Source organism: Serinus canaria, chromosome 5 (genome assembly GCF_022539315.1).
Source record: "Serinus canaria isolate serCan28SL12 chromosome 5, serCan2020, whole genome shotgun sequence".
NCBI lineage: Eukaryota > Metazoa > Chordata > Aves > Passeriformes > Fringillidae > Serinus > Serinus canaria.
Window position 1 is genome coordinate 8,213,323 of NC_066319.1, and position 21,237 is coordinate 8,234,559.

Below are 21,237 nucleotides of genomic sequence, written 5' to 3' on the forward strand. Positions count from 1 at the left end.
GACCTATTCTGCACTTCACATCTCCCTGTTCCTCCACTAAATATGGAAATGTCATAAAAGCAAAGCACAATTCTCAGTTCTGAGCCTTTCTGGACAGGGACACCATTGATTTCTTATCACCTGATTTGAATTAATATGAAGCCTGGCAATACACCTGCTGTAAATAAGTTACTTTTTCCTTAGCAAAGCATGAAAATGGTGTTGTAAAAAATATGAAAATGTTGTGTTAAAAGTATAAAACTACTTTTCAGTAGAAGACTAGTTTCTCCTGCTTTATGGAGGAGTCAGCTGCCTAGGAAGACAATAAGAATACAGACTGGAAGAGTCTGTTTTAAGGCTGGAACTTTGGAAAAAGGGTATTTCAGAAAACTCCTAAAATTAAGATCTGTTGAAAGGTACTCCACTTCTACCTGCAATATTATCTAATTATGGTATTACTTATTATCTACTTATGATATTACTACTTGGGTTTGTCTCGCCTTCCGAGTAGTTGAGAAGATGAAAAAGAATAAAGAAAGAGTTGGATTAAGTCCCATACCTTGAAAATGTTGTATTTCATATCACTGATTTCTACAGTCTTGCTGCCGTGGCTGTCGTGCTCTGTTTTATTGGTCATTAATGTCTTGAACCTGGGAATGGGTTTAAACAGATTTAATTGAGAAGATTTGATTTAACTGCATTAGTGTGCCACCCTGTCATCACACACAGCAAGGGGAAAACAAAGATCCCTCCTTGTTCTTTGCAAACTGTGAATCAAAACATATCCTTTAGTTTAATGATGATTTGTTCAGGGTCAATTTAAAACTGTAAATTGCCTGGATCTGATCTAATCCCACCCTGGGATAGGTGGAAAACCCTGTTTCTATGCCAAGAACAGAGAAAGAAACTGCAAAGTGCGAGTGCACCAGGCCAGTGTGAGATTCCAGGAAAGCTGGAGCAAGTGCAGCTCTCCCTGCAAACTCTGGGAGAAGGAATGGGAAAGGAGGGAATGGCTGGATATGTACATTCCATCTACCACACATGATTTCAGGGATAATCATGGCTGGATTCATTATGTCCCTGGTTAGTGACTCACCTGTTAGATGCAGTAACCAGCAGGACTTTGTGTGCATAAAAGAGCTTTCCTTCCACTAAGAAAGTTACATCAGACATTTCTTTGTTGTTCAGAAAGTGAGGATCTGTTGTGTAAAGCAACAAACAAAAAGGTTAATTTTTTTTTTTTAAACTGTGCATGTTCTTCAGAAAAGAAATCCAAACAAACAAATAAAAAAACCCCAACCCAGCAGCAACCAAAAGAAGCTCACTGCTGAGGTGAGCACCTTACCCAGCCGAGCTGGCAGAGTCTTTCGGATCTCAGGGATGCTGGGAATGGGGCTGCTGCCATAGCAGTGGGTGAAGATGGATGCCAGCTGCTGGTTGATGGAATCATTCTGTGAGGAGGATGGAACAGGGATCAGCAGGGTCCAAATGTTCTGTAAGGGCTCACCTGGGGCTTGCAGCAACTGCACCCTACTGGAGTTACCTCCCCACAGAGAGATAAGCTTTAAATTAAGGCAGAATTACAATATCAGTGGAGTTATGGAGGTATGAAGAGCTGCAGAGCTTCCCCCAGGTGTGTGTTTGTCTGGAGGCTCTTCATGAATTTAGATAAATGCTTCCAGGGCCATTTCCATGCCATAACTCCAAGGGACTTTGCCCAGCCATTCCCCTGTGCCTGTTGTGCACAACAACAAAACCTCAGAACACTCAGCTCTGACACAGTTATTAAACTCTGACTTACTTTGCTGGTTTTGAGGATGTCAAACATGAGCTGCAGCCCCTCAGAGACCAGCTCCTCATTGTAGTCCTCCTCTTTGATGGTGACAAACTCCCTCAGCAGGGTCTGCACCACGGAGTAGCGGGACTGGGAGAAGGTTGTCCGCAGGGACTCGATCCACACGTGGAGCTTCCAGGGTACTCCTGCAGCCACAGGAAAAAGGGACAGTGAAAAATGATTTCCTGAAGTGCCTGTGAAGAGACTATCCTGCTCCTATTACTAACACTTGGCAGCACTGAAGTAGCTCTACCTACATCCTAACACTAAATAGATTTTTATCTTGATATTAAAGGTGACTGAACTGGGTCACTGACAGATTAAGTGACAAAGGATTGGCACCAGGATCATAAATTGGAAATTTCTGCTGATTTTTAAGGATCGGAGACTCCCTGTTTTGTTCTGAGCTTCATGGTTAGTCAGAACCACAAGACAAATTTGAACTGAAGTTGTAAGAATACATAGTGCCACACAACTGTGGTGTGAGGTCTTTTCTCCCAGTTACACACAAGCTTCAAAGCTTTTCTCTCTCCTGCCTTGAGATCAGTTTTGTTCCTTCACCTTAAACCATTGATAAACAGTGAATTTTAGGTGCAAGTATCTGACAGGGAGAGATGCCCCTTCCTTTTCATATGTGTGAAAAGAGGATCCAGCAAAGGGTGAGGGACATCCCAGAGCAGCAGGAATTTGGAAAAAAAACCAAACCACTTTGCGGAGCCTTAAAAACTTAAAATTTAGATTATACAGCTTTGCAATTGTTGCTCTTCTAAGTGAGAGGGGCAGAAAAGGAAGGTTTTTATGCCTTTTGTGCACAATGCCCAGAAGGAAGGGCTCACCCAGTGCCCTGAGCTCCATGGTGATGTCCACGTAGCCGTGCTCGGCGCTGTAGTACATGGCCTCCTGCAGAGCCTTCATCCGCGTCTTGCACAGCCGCACCTGCCCCTCGCTGGAGCTGCCCTGGCTGGAGGTGTCACTCTCCACCCCCTCGGCCAGAATCTCCTCCAGGGACAGCACGTCCCCCTTGGCCTGCTGGGGCTGGCTCAGGAGCTTGCGCAGGACGTTCCTGAGCAGGGACGAGAGGTTTTACTTACTGACAAAGGAAATTTCAACAACTCAGACAGGACTGTGGGGATTTGGGATCCGGCTCAGTAAACAATAATTTCCTTCCCGAAGACAGCTGGCACTGGAACAGCATGGAAACCACTTGTCTTTCCCTACCCCACATCCTAGAAACTGGTGCCCCTCAGCAAGGGCAGAAACATGCCCTATATTCCTCACATGGTGGGTTTGTTTGGAATTTCACACGGCAGTTGCAAGAAACAGACTTTCTTGTTTGTATCTTGTTTGGGGAGTTTGCCTCACGGGTGTCCCTCAGCCAGCTGGGGACAGCTGCTCCAGACATTCCCCAGCCCAGCAGGGCCACCCAGCACTCCCTGTGCTGCTGCATTGCCACCAGCCGTGCTCTCCATGCACCCACACCACTCCCTGGGGCTAAATCCAGCTTATTTAAGGACCCAGCTTTAGGATCACCCCCTCTATCCTATGGCAGAACAAGCCTTGGATCTCACTAATGTTTTTTCTAGGAACAGGGAGATTTCTGGAGGAGCTTGCAAGTAATATCTTATTTCTGAACAACCACCCTGAAAAAACAGGGTTGGAGAGCCCAGGCTGGCTGGTTTAATGATTCACCTCTTGGCTGGCCCCCCAAAAACCAGAGATGCAGACACCTAGGCTCTGCTGTAAGTTATTCTTGCCACCTCAACCTGATTAGATTCCATCTCAGAAGATGAACCAGGATCTCACAATCCTGATCTCATAACCTATCCTTAGGTGGGACTTGGTCTGCTGATGTGGGGCTTAAAACCAGCTCACTCTCGGTGCTGCAGAGCCAGACCAGCAAGTGTAAGGACAAGAAACAGCAAACAAAGATCTTTGTTCTTTGTTGTCAGGAGAGTCTTAACCCCATCTGCCGAACTGCACGCTCAGGGGTTTGGGTCACAAAGTCACACAGGACACACAGCAACACCGAGAGTGCAAAGGCCCTGCTCTGAGCAGGAGCAGAGCACTACCTGTGGCCGTGTGCTGCCGAGTGGCTGAAGCAGTTCATGTCCTCGTGGAGTGACGATGACATCCCGTTGACCTCCAGCATGCTCAGCAGTGGATCGGCGCCCCTGCTGAGCAGCAGGCTGACCAGCTCGTAATTCCCTAGGGAAAAAGGACAGGAACATCAGGATGGTCCCTCTGTGGAAGCAGGACTGGCCACAGGCAGGACTCCCTGGCTCCGTTCCCATTAGAGGGAGTAGGGAGTGGTGGCAGGACATCCAGCACTGGGTGTCACTGGGAGAGGAAGAGGCCTTTTTTATCCCTTCCATAAAGCTTGGAACAGAGCAAGCCAGCCACTCCTCTTCATAAAAGCACAAAGATAACAGAGAAAGAAACAAAAGGAAAAAAACTGAAACCACTTTGAGGTGAGAAGTGTTGACAAACAAGGCCAGCACAGACTCGTTCTCAGAACGCTCAGCTACTGACAGCCCACTAAAAGAAATGCAGAATTTTTACCTGCATTTAATAAACTAATAAACCAAATTTCTTTATATAACAGTTATTTTCCCCCAGGCTGAATGGAAACTTGCTAATTTTTCACATCTGGGTGTTGCTTAGGCCCACAGACATGCCCAGACTAGACAGTTTATGTTCCTTGACAGTGCTTTGTGAAGGAGTTGGTGCCATCAGCTCTGCTGTGGGGGATCTGGGGAGGAGTCAATGAGTGAGATAAGTTGGAAAACAGATACTTGGAGCCCATCAGGCTGGTGGCAGTAAGAGATGGAGAGTGCTGAGGCCACAGGGAGCTCACCTGCAGCTGAGGCCAGCTGGAGGGGGGTCTCAGCATAGTTGTCCTCCCCAGTGTTCACGGCAGAGCCCTCCACGTGGGCACCAGCATCCAGGAGCAGCTGCAAGGGTACAGGAAAGACAGGGAGTTGGGAAAAGAGCAATTCAGAAGGACCAAGCAGCCAGGGCTGGGTGTTACAAAGGAGACCCAGTGGGTTCAGAGTGAGGAGGGCCCATCTGGAGAGCACCACCTCCTTTTTAATCTCCTTTATGGTCGTGGTTGTGTAATTGGAATCTCCAGCTCCAAAGGGCTCTGCAATCAGAGCAGGAAGTCCATCCTAGCTCCATGCTGTGCACAGGAAGCAGGGTTCCCCCAGGGAATTACCAGGCTGGTCATACCTCTGGAGCCTGCATAGGGAGGCCTGGCAGCTGCAGGGACTGTCACACAGAACCTGCTTTCACTGAGCTGCTGTGAGGGAAAGAGCCACCTCCCAGGTGAAGGGGAGAAGGTGACTAGGTGATGGGGATGTTTTATGGCCAGGTAGGGTTGGCAGAAGGCTCTGGAGCACCCAGAGCTGGGCTGGCAGGGACAGGCAGGGAGGATCAGCCCTGTGTGTGTGCATCCATCAGGATATTGCATGCGTCCACGATTGTGGGCAGTGCAGTACACAACAGGAGCTTTGATTCACTTGGCTTCATCTCCTGGGAGAATCAAACTCGTATCTCACACATAAATTAAGGCTGTCCAACCTCTGGAATACCAAAGGCTGCCTGGGCAGTTTGCCAGGTGGAATCTAATCTTTATAATTATGTACAAATGTACACAAACAAAAGATGAGTGTGTGCAGCCTCCATTTACTTACATCTTTTTTTTTTTGTTGTTGTTTTTTTTTTGTTTTTAATTTTATTCCTTCCCTTTGAGCTGGAGGTAAATTAAATTCAACAGCAATTGATTGTCTGCTGTGATCAGTTTTTCATTCCCCTGGAAGTCTGGGTAACATTTCTGGGGCTCCACCCCATCCTGCTGCCCCCTGTGATAATTCCACAGAAAAGAGAGCAGGGAGGATGCCACAGGCTCAAATCCCACAACAGCTTAAATCTTGTTCATGCAATTCTCAAGGATTATGAAGGAAGTTATAGATGATTTGCTTCCATTAGAGCAGACATCAGCACACAGTGGATTTTTGCATGTAAATTTATAAACTGTTATAAAGCTCCTGATCAAACAGCCAACCTGCAACCACTCCACTGAAGCACTAGTTTATTTAAAACTAAAGAAATGATTGTGCAGCATTGTTTTGGGAGCAGCGAGCTTTGGAGCAACACTGAAACCCAAGAAAAACAGAAGCACGCTGTGTTTTGTGATAAAGGCCTTGCTAGGAATTATGTCACCAATTTTCATTCTCCTTGTTTTAAACAGCAGCAAGTTTTTTCACTGGTGTTTAGGAGGCTCAGGAAGGCTGGGAGCAAGGGCTCCCAGGGCTGCATTGCCCTGTGCCTCCTGGAGGGATTCCTGGCTGCAATCTTACCTGGACCACGGAGATGTGTCCGTGCAGCACGGCGAAGGTGAGCGCAGTCCAGTGCCGGCTGTCGGGATGCACCGAGGGGTATCGTGGAGAGGCACTGGGCACCTGGAGCAGGGAAGCAGCACTCATTACCCACTGCAGCCTGCCTGCCTCCCTCCCCTGCCTTCTACAGAGCCAGCTTCTTCCTCTGTGAGTGACAGGCCCAGGGAATGGGGACTTGGGCCACTTAGAGAACACTGTGACCACCACTTGCTCTGCCCCATCCCCTGGGACTTTTAATGGGCTCCCTGGTTTCTCCCTGTGGCAGCTCCTTCCCTCCCCTGCCCATTAGACCTGCCAATGCCAATCCTAAATGGAGCCACTGAGTGCTCCAAGAGGTTTGGAAGGTTTTCTCCCCCCTCCCAAATCCCTGAAGTGACGGTTTCTGGGAGAAATGCCTTGCTTGAAGCTTCCAGGACTGAAGCCTTCAGTTGCTAGGAGGGATTTCAGAACTCCTGTTAGTTTACAGCTGGATAGTTATGGGAGAGGGTTACTCACTGGTATATCTAAATTTGCTCCAGCATCTATGAGCATTTGGACCATGGCTTCATCTCCAGCAGCACAGGCGTACATGAGGGGGGTCATACCCTTCAGAAAGGAAACAAAAAATAAAACCAAAACCAAGGTTATCTTTCTATCCCTATCAACAGTGACACTGTCATGGACACAGTGAGTTTGAATCTTAACCTACAAAGTGTGTGTAGGGACAGCATACCTGTATTTATAAAGCATTTTTAATTTCTATGCAGAGTGGGCACAACTGATACTGGAAAATACCTGGACAAAACATCACTGGACAAGGCTGAAAGAACACAAAGAGGATCACTGAAAATCCAAGCCCTGTATTGTCCACAACTCTCCAGCTTTCCCAAGGCTGCCAACAAAGAAATGCCATTTCTTGGCTCATTTGTAGCCAAATGAACTGAAGGCAGAAAGCAACACAAAAATACAGACGATGAATTTATTTGGCAACCTCCCCCCTTTGCTAAAATCCTATTTGCCTCAATATTTCAGCATTTCAATCCCATAAATTTCCCTCCCTCTACTTAACCAGCAAACCATGACGGCTCAGAGATGAATTATGAGAAAAATGAGCCTTACTTATGGAGCTCATTCCTGAAGTAGCCAAGGACAGAAAGGAAATGGCCTGGTAAAATCCATTCCTGCTCACATCCCACAGCTTTCCTGCCCCCTCCCCTTAATTATTGCAGGCATTTGAATTTTTTACAGGCAGCATCTCTGCAGCTCAGAGTGCAATAACAGAGCTTCTTCCTTAATGGGAGCTGCACTGTAAAATGGAATTACATCTCTCACACAGGAGTTCTGCTCTTGAGGGGGAGGAAAGGTGTCTTTTCAAAGCAGCCACAACTCCCAGCTTCTTCCTTTGGGACTTCCATTGGTGAGGATATTTTTGGGTGAGATATTCTGGCTTTTTTGGGGCTTGGGAGGCTCCACACTTATTACAGACAAATAAACTGAGAATTCAAAACACAGGTCTGCAGGCACAAACCCCAGCCAGGGCTCCAAAACTTGTATGGACTTACACTGTCCTTTTTTTTTTAATTTTTAATGTTAGTTTTGCACTTCCTGCTTGCTCCTTGCAAAGGGAAGAAGAGATTGTTCTCCTAAACCTCTCCAATCCCCTGATACCAGAGTGCTTGGTCCCCATCAGAACTGAATACAGGGTCCTGCTCCAAACTCACATTTCTGAGGGGATGTTCTGAGTTCTTTTCCACAGCTTTCCATGTGCACAGATGGGCAAGTGGATCTGAACATCCTGGACATGCTCACACCCTGGGAGTGGTCAAAATCCCAATCTGGATTTAAAGCCTTTGTATTAAACTATCCAGCAGCTCTGTCATGCCTAAGTCAGTTTTCCCAAGTTTGGGCATCTGGCTTTGTCTTACTCTTTTCCAAAAGGAGCAAAACAAGCTGATGGCAAAGTCCAGCTTTGGTTTCCTGTTCCAGCTATTCCCAGAGCTCATTTCCAGAACTTGGATTTAACTCTGCCTGGGGTGGGCAGTGCCATGCAGGCACTTGCTTGGACACAAAGCTGAGTCGCTCCAGAGTCAAGTGGAGAATTTCCAAGCAACAATGTCTCCAGAGGAGGCCTGTCCTGCCCTTTTTGTTGGTGCCAAAACACTCTCTGAGGGCCAGAGAGACAGAGCTGCCCCTCTCACAGCAGGGCTGGCAAGAGGATCCCACCCACAGGATGAGACATCAGTGAGTGACAGCAGAAACTCCTCAGACTCCCAAGGAGTTGCACACAGGAGTCTCTGTGCTGACAAATGCCAGACAGCTCCCAGTTTGCTGGCTGTGTGAGAGGTAGGGGACATCCTGCAGCAAGAAGTGACAGTCCTGGCACCAGTGTCTGAGGTGCTGGGGCACAGAGGCTCACAATGCAAATCACAAAATAATCTTTGAGAGAATGAGAGACCTCTGCGCTACAGGAACTGCAAAAACTTATTTAAAAAATATAAAGAGGGAGTGGGAAACCTTCTTAATATAAATCTGCCACTTCAGTCACTTTACTAGAGTGAATATCTGTGATGAGATACCCACCCCAGTGACCACAAAGCTCTTGGTACTGGATTTGAAAATAAGGCAACTACACATCCAGATAGGTCCAGGAGCAGCTTCTGCTATTTGTGTATACATTCACACTTCCCTTAAAACTGCAGGATGGTGGGAAGTGCTATGGAAGATGTGCCAGGTTCAGAGCTAGGTCTGAAATGTTACTGCAGTAAAATGCTGGCAGTGAGAAAAACTCTCTACCTGAACATAAACCCTTCCCACTGCTCAATATCCTCTTGTTCCAGAGATGTGACAGCTCATTCTCCTCGCTGTGACAGCTGTGACGAGTGTTTATTTAGGAGAGGTGGCTTTTTCCCCCCTTTTTTTAAATTAAAAGCTAATTCTATGCATTGAATGATATCCCAGGGGACAGACTCTGCTGTTACTTGATGGGACTGACAGCATGAGCAGAGACTCCCAGGACCACCAAATCCCTGTGGTTCAGTGTAGCTGAGCAGGGAACAGTCAAAAATGGATAAACAGACACATCAGCATGATGGACTATGAGCAAATCTAACACTGACTGACACCAGGCCACTGGGGTGGAGCTCTCAGTGCTGTGTCTTATATTCCAAACTGCTCTGAGCCCGAAAGCCATGAGACAAAAACACCTTTTGGTCACTCCTCACTAACCCAGCCAGGATTTGGGCTGCTGAGCCAGAGGAGAGTGTCACTGGAAAAGAAACCACTTTGCTTTGACATCCTCTCAGCACGTATCAGACTTTCCACTCACTGCCCCTGTGTTAACCTGCCGGCCATCAGTGCCTGAAACAGCCCATCCAAAGAAGAACAGACATTCCAGCTGATAAGCAATCCACTCCGGGCTCTAATGGGATTTTTTTTTGGAGGGGTGGCATGAGAATGGGGTGGGGAATATTTTTCTGTGTTTTAAAGGATGCATTTTCAGGCTAAACCACAAGCTAGAATTAGAAAACCCTTGGAGAGACAACAAACACGACCTGGTATTGATTTGCCACGTGGAAAGGAAGCAGGGAGCTACTGATGCAGGGTATTTTGGGGTGGTGAGGGTTTGTTCTGTGGCACACCTGATCATCCATGGTGTTCACCCCGTCGGGGCCCAGTGCATCGATGGCCTGGTTGATCAGATCCGTCCTCCCGCAGTTCAGCATGCGGAAGCCCAGATCCTGCTGGAATTTCTCAGTAGCAGCTTTAGCATCCAGTCTCCTGAAGGAGCTGAAGCAGCATTCAGGTCTGTGAAAGACAAAAGAATTCCTGGATGGTGCCCATACCATAAAAAAAATATATGGATCCTTAGTCTTTTCTGGGCAAAAAATATCAATTTTTTTTAAAGTATGAAATACAAATCAAATTTAGGCAGGGGAACACCCTCAATGCTTTTCCAGCAACTCACTTGAAAGAAGTGCTTTAACACTTCTGTGAGGATCTACTAAGTCAATATCCTTTAGATGACTATCAGGACAACTTTTATGTCATCTGGAAGGAGCCCAGGGATTACTGTAAATCCTCTGGCTGGCTGCTCAGACTCTTCTGAATTCCAGACCTGGAAGCGTGTCTCCTTCACTGAAGGATCACTTCCCAACTGGAGGCTGGCACTGGTAGCTCAGCCCTTTGATGTTATTTTGGGGTGAATGCCTTCCACAGTAACCTCCTGGTTTCCAGCACAGGCTCTTGAGCAAACTCTCAGTGAGTGAAATATCAGCCTGCCAAGTTCCTCTGATAAATGAGATGCTTTCAGCACAGCCATCCTCCTCTGGAGAGCCTGGACAGCCTGCCAGAGGAACAGGCCACTCATCACCTCACACAGAAGATTCAGGATGAATCTCTCATAAAATTTTACCATAATCTTGTTCTAACTTGTATTACAATCTACAGTGTTACCCAGAATAAGATGTATTTACTTTATATAACAGTAAGAAGAAAAAGAAGAATTATTTAAAAAAAAAGAAAAAAAAAAAAGAAAAAAAAAAGAAATTACTGCACTTGAAATCCAGGGAACCTCAGAAAAACAAAGGTTTTTGAAGGGATGGAACTTGCTTTTGCACATTGTTCCTATCCCACAGCAAGCCAGGAATAAATAAATAAATAAACAATTAAACAAACCAATTTCAAGACCTTTTTTCCCCCTGACTACGCTGGATACAAAATGACTGCTTTAAAGGATCAAATAATGCAATCTGGAAATAACTTTACTTTTTTTTAAGATCTTTCATTCAAGCTATCTTATAAAGCAAGGAATAATCTTGCAATTAAGTCTGAGGCACAGAAAAACCCTGAACCCAAATACTTGCATTTCATATTTAACTTTCAGAAAGACAAAAAATCTTTCAGCCCCAGCTGCAGAGTTTGGTCAAAGTTCCTTTATCTCTGGAAGTACCAGAAAGTTAAACATGTATCGCCTGTGCAGCACAGCGAGATCTGGCTTTTGGGAAATGTAGTGAAAGCATGACCCTGAGATCAGCTCAGTGGTTACAGCATGGTGCTAATTCTTAAAAGTTGGACTTGATGATCCCCGTGGGTCCCTTCCAGCTAGGAATATTCTGTGCTTGACCACTGGCAGCTCCCACCTGTGGCCCGGGTGGCGGCATTTCCAGCACTGGAGGGACTGATAAGAGACTGAGTGAGCTGAGCTATAGCCCACAGAGGGGACTTTCTGAGTTTGTCACCTCTTTTGGAGAAGCAAGAGGTTTTGTTGTTAATTACTGTCCATTTTTGTGCTGGTGATTGGCCAGCACTGAACCCACCAGACTAATTGGTGCATTGGCCAGGAAATCTCAACTTGGCAAGCCAAAACCCCCACAGGAAAGTTTTAAGAAGCTCCAAGGACCAGAGGAGCCTGCCAAAGCTTAGCCCACGTACTTGAGCTGGCGTGGCTCGCAGTCCAGCCCCGGGAGGAGCAGCCTGGCCGTCTGCCGGATGTCGTCGCTGTCCACGGTCAGGCTGCGGCGGTGCTCGGCGTAGGTGATGGCCACGCGCATCCACTCCATCAGCGGTGGCAGCAGCATGAAGGGGCTGTGAAGGGAGGGGAGAAATCCATTATGGAACAAGGGCTGGGGCTGGAGGACACTTTGGGGGTTCCTGGGTGAGCAAGGGGGAGCCTGGCACGGATAAATCCCACCTGAGGAAGGAAACTGGACTGGAAGGTGACGGCTGTGGGAAGGAGCCGCTCAGCCTCGGTCACCTGAACAGTTTATGTAACAGCTGTGTCTACTATTCTAAACAATCCATAGGCACAGGATTATTTATGATTCATTATTATTTTTATGCTCCTCCGCTGGGAGCACTACAAATATCCTTGACTGTTTCCAACTTCAAACCTTGCTAATTCAGTCCTGTCTCCGTTAATCTTTACATTACTGCTATCCCCATGGCTTTTTGCATTTTGCCTTTCTTATGCAGAGCTCAGTTTTGCCCACCTGACCCTCAGTTTTGTCCCCCCTGAGTCTCCAGACCACGGAACTGATGGAACAATGAGGTTTTACTCAATATGAAGGGCTGCAAGGCAATAAAGGAATATAAATCAGGTAATAACAGCAGCACCAGCTCGTGATTAGCCCCCCCTTACTCCTGCTGTAAGAATGAACACAGCACTGAGATCACGCATTAATGTACAGTTACCATAATACTCTCATACACAACATATCTCATCCACCCTCTCAATATACAGCCAGACTGATCTATTTTGCTTGATTTTTCCCCAAGGATACCTGCCACCCCAGTGGAAGGCTTGGAAGTGCCAGCTGTAATGAAAACACCTCTCCCATTCCCAGAAAAGACTTCATTAACGTTGTGGAAAAAGAAAAAAAGGGAAAAAAAAGAAAGGAAGAAAAAAAGGCCTGTTCCATTTCACCATTCAAAAGAAAAGAACTGAGGAGAAAAAGGATCAATTCCTTTACAAAGTTCAGAGAGAAAAAAATATAGATGAGGAAATATGAACTGATTTGGGCATCAATGAAAGCAGCTGAAGCCATGAAAGGCATTTTCAAAGCTGTGCTTGTGTACATGTGTGAGGGCAGGAAGAGGGAGCTGCACCAATCCCGTTAGAAATCATTTGCTCATAATGAGATTTACAAGCAGAACTCCCTTTATCACGAATTTGAACACCCTTCAGGCTGGAATAACTCCACTCTGTAAAAATATGTGCTGTTCCAATTTTCCCAGTTGCAAGGTGCACCCTGAAACGCTGCTACTATCACTCCACAAACACACCCCCTATTTTTCCCTCTTCTCTTCCTTTTCTTCTGAGTTGTGAAACAGCTTCTACAAAACCAGAGGTGTTTTGAGCACCAGATCCTGGATTGCCCAGGGCCAGGGTGTTTCTAACAGGACATTGACTTTCTCCTGTTACTGGTTCACTTTTCTGCCAAAGAATCAGAATATCAGGGTTGCTGATATTGCTACAATCACCACTTTGCAAACCACCCAGCAGCTCCTCCTTCCCAAGATTTTCTGAAAGGGATGGGATGAATCATTCCAGCTCATCCAGTTCAGAGCTGATTGACCTCCTTAAGGGAAGAGCAGGAATTGTCCACAGGCATTTGGGAGATGCCTTTAAGCAAATTCTCTGGTCCAGAGAATTTCAACTCTTATCCGGCCTGGAAAGAGCCATTCACACTTTTTGAATGCAGGTACTTAAGAGAGGAGCCAAAATAATTATTGATCTTTTCTATGTACTCTGCAGAGCCTCTAGCATGGAATTCAAAGTTCCACAGAGGTGGTGAGGGCAGAGAGGTAGGCCAGGGAGGCTAAAAGCATCAAAACTAAATACAGAATTAAATTATATTTAGATTTGGAACGCTCAGGAGCACAGGAAAAGCTCATCTTACAAGAGATTCCATCTTCCACCTTCTGCGGTAAACAAAGATTTAGGCCACATCCCAGCTTCCCTGACACTGCCATGGTGGGAACACTGCTGGGCAGGAATCCTGATCAAACCCTGGTGACTGACTCAAGGCCCTGGGCAGCCAGAACCTGTGGTCAGCCCAGCAGCAAATGCCACGGAGTCTGCACCAGAAATAACACCTATCCTGAAGGAATTTCCACTCTACAAAAAAATCCACATGTTATAAATGGCTTCCACACAAGCAGACCTTGGATGTGGAAAACTTGCTTTGGGAGGAATAGCAAGAAGAAAGATTTTTTTTTTTCCTTCTGTTTCTTTTTTTAATCTCAACAGATTTTTTTCCAAAGGCTTTAAAAGTAACAGCTCCAACTGCCTGGTTCTCCTTGTGTCCAAAGGAGAGCAGACATTGGAATGCAAAAAGCAGGGTCAGGAAGTCTCATCCTGCTGTCCTGATTTTCCAAACCCCACCACTGGCATTGCTGTGCAAATTGGATAAATCATACTTTATTATTCATTATTCTATCGAGGGTCACTATAATGGCTTCAATTGCTATTTCGCTGAAAAAAACTTTGTTTCTCTGCAAAATTTCTAGCTTGAGGATGGGCTTTTTACTCTTTCCCCCGGCTTTTATCCAATTATTTCATTTCTCCCAACTTGGCCACACTCTGGGAACAGCTTTATCTTCCTTTGCTCACTGACACTCCACCAGATAAGCAGCATTATCCCAGGACTGAAGCAGAAGGAAGAGGTGCAGTTCAGCTGAATGAAACACCAACACTGGGTCAGGTCACACTAAGAAAATAAATGAAATTCCTCATTTCCTAGAAAATAAAATGCTATTCTCAACCCTGTGGCCCTTAACCTGGGCATCCATCTGCCCCCAAGGAAGCACTGATCATTTCACAGTCTGCAGCAAGGGAAGGGGGGAACCTTAGTGGAAAATTAACTGGGAGATGCTGCAAGCTAAAGAATTAATTTCTGTCTCTGTGCTCCTGCCTGTGCCATGTTCTGCCTGGTGCCATTTTCCTCTGGTCTTCCTGACATTTAGAAGCATTTGGCAGCTCATTAAATTCCACACATGAAGTGATCCAGCCTTGGGAAGCTGTCATATTCCAGCAGCAGCTCACTGGGGACACAGACCCTCAGTTTTCTTGGAAGCACAATGCCACCACGGCTTCTTCAGTTTTTTTTTTGTCATGAACTTGTCTTGGAGTGATGCCAGCATGAACTGGGAATGTGCACAGGACTGGGAAGTAGAATAGAAACTGCTCCTCCTCTGTACACCTTCGAAGGATCACACTGATGTCTGATACTGTCATGGACTGTCAATATTCCACCCATAAGTTCTCTGAAATTCCCTCCATCTGGAATTGGACAGCCACTCCACTCCCGAGGGGATCACTTTGGAGTTGGGTGAGAGTGCTCTGAGAAAGAGCAGACTTTATTATGGGCTTTCCCCCTTCCTTTGAGCTAAACCACATTGTTTTATTTAGACATAGCCGAGGAAGCCAAGCAGCATTTGGCAGAGAATTTACAGCAAGTTTTAGGAAAACTTTTTCCTGGAAAAGGTACTTTCATTAGAATGGCTTTGGACATGACTGGCATGTGGAGAGCACATGCAGCATCTGCAGGAGAAGCTGTGGGATCACAGACTTTCAGGGATCTCCATCACAAAGAAATCTTTCCCAAAGTGGGCTCTTCTGGGGATTTCTAGGAGCAATGGGATCAAAATATCTTGGGCAAAGGGAAGTTAATTGTATGCAAAGAGGAGAGCACTCCAGAGGAGTTAGAAAATCACATCATCCTTCCTGTGCTTTGGGCACCTGCTAACTCAGGTGAAGACAGTGCGGTTTCCCACAAAAAACAGCCATTCTTTCACATTCCTTCCCCCTGGCTGTGCCCCCAGGAGGATCCAGTGACAAGCCTGCTGAAAATCACAGAGTCACAGAATGGTTTAGGGTGGAGAAAGCTCATCTTGTTCCAACCCCCTGCCATGGGCAGGGACACCTTCCACTAGCCCAGGCTGCTCAAAGCCCCTTCCAACCTGGAGGGAAAAAGGAGGAATAAAGCATTTCCCTGTTGCCCCACCTCTTCTCTGCTATTTTTCATTGCCTTCTGCTCTGCCACAGCAAAACAAAGCAGGAGCCAACAGTGACAGCAACAGCAAGAAAGAAAAACCTTGTTCTTCTAAACAAGACTCTCCTTCTTCTAAAGTGGGAAAGAAAATTCTGTCCTAATGGAAGCAGGTGGGAATGGCAAAATTCACCTCCCTCCTGGCAGCCTGAGCAGCGTCTGAGCCACACAGGCACAGTCTCCATCCTGCCTGTGCCCAGGCCTTCTAAATGGTCTGACTGAACTAAAGCACGGGGAAATCTCACAATATTTATGGTCAGAGTGGGGTAGCTCATGGTAACCCCCCATATTTGACTTACAGGAACTATACAGAGGCTCCTGCGGAGAAGAATCCCAAATCTTTAAAGATCAGTGTGGGGTTTTGCAAGGGACTAAAAAATAAAAAGGAAAGGTTTTCAGTGCAGTGAGCTAATGTTTGAATTTATTGCTGGAATCAAATTCTATGGCTCAAAGTCACTCAGATGGAAAAAGCCCAAGGATGGCAACAGAGTCAAAAAGAAATCAGAGTGAAGTCTCATTACTTGGAGAAGGGAAAACATTCTGAGGCAAGACAGAGTATCCAAAAGTCAAACCATGGCACACTGATGTGGAAAACAGTGGCATATTCAGAGTTTGGATTCTCAAACACTAAAACCCTTCTTCAAGCAGCAGGGAGAAAAAAAAATGTATCTCAGAGTATGTAATTATATGTGAATAAAATAACAACAGAGATGTTGATCAAGAAGAAACACAAAATTGTTGCTCCAAAATACAACCAGCTTCAGACAGGAGCTATTCCTCACAGATTCAAAAGTATTTTACAAAATTTCAAGAACTTCCCACATTTACAGGAGAAAATACAGGAATTACCATGCTGGGCCCTATTCAAGGATCATCTCAACATGTGCAACGTCTTTCAAGGCAGACAGTCCAGATCCTTACAGAAAAGGAAGAAGAAATCTAACCACATCCAACTGACCCCAAAAAGTATTCTTCAGACTTCCCTTAAAACAATGACTGGCTCACATCTCAGAAGATAAGAGTTCTCAAATTTTAGTGGATCGTTATCAAGTTACTAAGGCCTTGGCTTGGCTATGCAGTGAGTTTAGAGAGCTATCCTGCAGTCAGACACTAATGGAATGAAAGCCATCTGGTTATTATTATATTTATTAGGATCCTTTCTCCACTGAATCTACCTTCAGAGTTTCCTCTTTATATAGAGAATATAAAATGGTACAAGAGTAGTTTAAATCTAGAACTGGCAGCTCTGATCTTTTTTCCCACAGACAGAAATAACACCTTTTCCATCCTCTGCAAACCACACTTAAAAATAAGATGCAGCATCAGACAGGTTTTACTTCATGTTACTACAAATCAAAGGAAAAATTAAATTTGAGTTCACCAAAAAAAAACCCCATGAAGTAATGATTGGGAACTCACCATGAAACTTAAAGAGTTCTCAAGTCCATGGTTTATTTATTGTAATCACATTTTACAAACCTTACTTTACCAACAGGGAAAAGATTTCATTTTCAGGCTGGAAACAAGCACTGGTGCTGCGGTGGAATGTGCCATGTGTCTCGTTAGAAAAACATATTTGTAACATCTGCAAAGCTGAAGCAGAAGGAAGGTTTCTAGAGAGGCAGAAAATAATGAAAACCAACTTTGAATGTATACAGTTGTTGTTAAGAGGCAGATAAATAAACATGATAGTTTAACTATGACAATATGGTCACAGTTATGAGGTCAAGGATGTGACAGATTTCCATCTGTCCCCCCAGCCCCACACAGAGCTGTTGGAGCCCTCATGGACACAAAGGAAATGCAGAGGAAGGAAAACCACCAATCCTGCTCCCGCTGCTGCTCCCAACTCCTCAGTGCCCTAAACTCTCCATAAGGTGAAAACTACAGCAAACAATTTGGGGGATGAACTATTCTTCCATGTGTCTGGACCTCATTGCAGTGCTGACCTCAATTAGCATGGAGTGAGTCCAGTGGAAGCCATGGAGATGCTCCAAGGTGAGGAACACCCCAGCTCTGCAGCCAGCCTGGGAGAGCTGGCATTGCTCAGCCTGGATGAGGAGAAGGCTCCAGGGAGACCTCAGGGAGCACCTAAAGGGGCTCCTAGAGAGCTGGAGAGGGACTTGGGACAAGGGTCTGGACTGAAAGGACAAGAGGGAATGGCTTCCCACTGCCAGAGGGCAGGGACAGATGGGATATTGGGAAGGAATTGTTCCCTGTGAGGGTGGGGAGGCCCTGGAAGAGACTCCCAGAGAAGCTGTGGCTGCCCCATCCCTGGAAGTGCCCAAGACCAGGATGGACAGGGCTTGGAGCAACCTGGGATAGTGGGAGGTGTCCCTGCCCATGGCATTGGGGTGGGACAAGATCACTTTGAAAGCTCCTTTTAACATAAACCATTCCATTATCCTGATTCTATGATTATTCCAAGAGTGGCTCTGGCCAGGCCATCTACATCAGATCCAAGCCTTTCCCAGCTCTTACAAAAAAGTGACTGCCCTTGTTTGCAAGCACAAAACACCTTCCAGACAAGATCCAACCAGTGCAACATGTGGAGTCCTGGTAGCCAGGACCCACCCTGAGGAATCTGACCCAGGAAAACCTTGCCATGCCCAGCAATTCCAGCAGCAAAGGAAAAAACTGGTACATTTTGGAGCAGGACAGGAGCACAATTTACATGCATGAAAGGAATGAGCCTGTAGCAGCATGTTAGGTGATAGTCAGAGATAAACATGGGCAGAGAGCCAGAGTGGGGTGTCTGCTATTCTTGGAACAGCCTTGATCCTGTGGGCAGAAAAACCAAGTGGTAACTCCTACAGTGCATTCCAGCAGCTACACTGGCAAACTAACAAAAACAAAACCAAACCAAACAAAAAACAAAACAAAACAATATCCCATGCTATCTGCAAGCACATTTACCAGGGGTCAGCTGGTTCTTCACTACCCACAGCCCAGAATCCTCCTTCCCCGATTTTTTTTTTTTGCCCATTACACGTAATTCCCAACAGCAGGAGCAGGATTGAGAGAGCAGCCCTTTTAGTTATGACTGCAATCTGATTTGCCAATGTGCATATGCTAAAAGCATATGCTGGCTCTGGAGCCAAACCCAATCTGCCAGATTCAATCACTGAACTGGTTTTCAGGGCCCACTTGTAAAATCCTGACACGGAGCGTTGCCATGCTCATGAGAACTGCCTGGAGCTCCCCAGTCAAAGTTGTGTGAGCAAAGAGCCAGGAAGAGAAATGTTTTTTTTCTGCAGTTTTGGAATACTGAGAGCTGTTCAATTAATTATAGCTGGAAAAGTTTGTTCCATTAAACAAAGACAATTCTTACCAAAGCAAAGAGGTTTCCACAATAAACAGGGAAAGGTTTCCCATTTACATCCCAGCACAAGCCAAAACCTAATTAGTGTTTCAAATAAGACATTTTAAAACACAGAATACTGGTATCTAGAGGCAAAACATTTCAAGGTTAAAAAGATGATTCTAAGATGTTTCTTTTCCTTTCAGGACTAAGAAAAAGTTGATGAGACTCCTGTTTTTCTATAGGCTTGACTGATATGGCATTCCTGTGCCATGTCACACTCCTGTGAGCAGGGACACCGTGTGTCATCAGTCACCCCACTGCTGATGTCAGTGCTTTCTTCATGAAAATCCAAGGAATCTTTGGCTTTTCACTTTGCTGGAATCTGAGATGTTCCAGAAATTAATTTAGCACAAAGGCACTAAGAACACACCAACACATGCGGGTTTGCAACTCTCTTAGGTGAAATAATGCAATGTGTGCTCTAAAATCAGGTACCCACTCCACCCAACAACGTAATTTAAGAGTCCATTTGCTTAAATAAAGAAGGGCATTCAAAGCACAGGGGGTGTAGCACTTGTGAATGAATGGACAGCACTTCTCTAATAGTGCCATGTAAGACACAAAATCTGCCATTAATCAAAGTTCAGAAGGAGAAGTAACATCACTAGATGTTACTTCTACTTCACTGGCATCTATTTGATCACTAGATGTGATCAAATAGATGCCAGTGTGGCATTTTTAAAGTTTTAAAATTATTATTTTGAAGGAAGACATCACTCTGTCCTAATGGCAAACTGCTCAATGAACACATTTCACCTAAATCTTCAAGAAGCTTCTGCTCTGCTCCTCAGTTCTTGTCTTAAAACACTGAAGAGTTGCTCTGCAGAATGAAGAGAAAATTCCAGTGGTGAATGAATTTGTTTCTACTTTTTACTGGAAAGCATAGAGTTCCATGTTTGCACTTTGCCTTTAAAAACTGAATAAATAGTGCCATGTAAAGTCACAGATATGAGAAATGCAAGCAACAGAAGTGTCCTGAATTTAAAGAAAACAACTGTTGCAATGAAGTCTTTCTATGCCAGATAAGAAATCATCTTGTTCTTCCATTTTGTGTTTAAGACTGTGAAATCTCCTAATTTCAAACTCTTTTTATGGTTCTGTCTCTGGGATTTTTATGATCCTATCAATGGGCACTGGGAATGGCAGACACAATAGCTTAACTCTGGGATTCTGGTAGGTGGATTTAATTGGCCAAGCTCAAATTCTTTCAGTTTTCAAATATCCTAAATTTAGAGCATGCATGCACTACATTTCAACATTTGGAGCTTCTCAGCCGATGCCACAAATTCCAGCTATTAATTCTGCTTTTCGTGCCAGCAGTGCTGCCGAGCAGCCTCTTGCTTTGCCTGCTACAGTGTATGACCTTCTACTGAATCTCAAATGAGAGTAATTAAAATGATTCAAATACCTCAATATATGGATGCAGGAGATCTTTCAGCAGGTCACAGCTTGGCCTAACCAAGAGCAATGCTGACAAGACACATGGAAAAAAGCTCTTAGCCTAACACCCTCAGGATGCTGTGGCCAAATACCAGCACAAACAGGAGGCCAGAGGCATAACCAATGCCCTCCTACAAAGCAACCTGTCAAATTACCAAAGTTTTATGTCTATTTCCATGGACTGTGAACTACAGAGTTGCAGATTTTATGCCCAGATGGCAAATGCCTGAGTAAGACACCAGCAATATTTGTTTACACCCCGACACCTGCAGCACAGGGAGATGAAAAAACCCAATTGTCACTCAAGTCTCCATATCAAGTTATCTGGTACCCCATCTCTCTCTCTCTAAAAAGCCACACTTAAATAGTCTCATATTAATAGATTAGATAAACATTCTATTAGGAATAAGAGAATGAAGTTTTCTAATGTTCAGATAAAACCTCTTCTTGCAACAGGCCCAGCCTGGTTCATGCTGACCACAGCAGAGGGAGCAGCTCTGGGCTTCCTACAGGAACACAGAGGAATTTCAAGCTCCAGCTGCTCTCTCAGCTAATGACCAGCATGAAAAACCAATAATTTTTGTTTCTAATGCCAAATGGCAAGGCATTTTTTTTTCTTTTCAGCCCCATTAAAATACTGCTGCCAAAAGGCAAATCCCAAACCACAGAAGCATCAATGATTGATATGATAAAAAT

At 45.2% G+C, this 21,237-nt stretch overlaps 1 protein-coding gene across 1 annotated transcript in view; it reads right to left on the reverse strand.

Moving 5' to 3' along the window:
• The window catches only part of ABTB2 (ankyrin repeat and BTB domain containing 2), a 111,325-nt gene that overhangs the window by 4,747 nt on the left and 85,341 nt on the right, over positions 1-21,237 (reverse strand). Inside the window, exons 4-14 of the mRNA XM_009097080.4 lie at positions 11,620-11,772; positions 9,828-9,993; positions 6,706-6,795; positions 6,172-6,273; positions 4,668-4,764; positions 3,883-4,018; positions 2,650-2,876; positions 1,781-1,959; positions 1,325-1,430; positions 1,076-1,178; positions 539-629 (exon numbers count right to left, since the gene is read on the reverse strand). Of these exons, the coding sequence (XP_009095328.1) occupies positions 539-629; positions 1,076-1,178; positions 1,325-1,430; positions 1,781-1,959; positions 2,650-2,876; positions 3,883-4,018; positions 4,668-4,764; positions 6,172-6,273; positions 6,706-6,795; positions 9,828-9,993; positions 11,620-11,772 (1,450 nt within the window). The remainder of the gene's footprint in view (positions 1-538; positions 630-1,075; positions 1,179-1,324; positions 1,431-1,780; positions 1,960-2,649; positions 2,877-3,882; positions 4,019-4,667; positions 4,765-6,171; positions 6,274-6,705; positions 6,796-9,827; positions 9,994-11,619; positions 11,773-21,237) is intronic.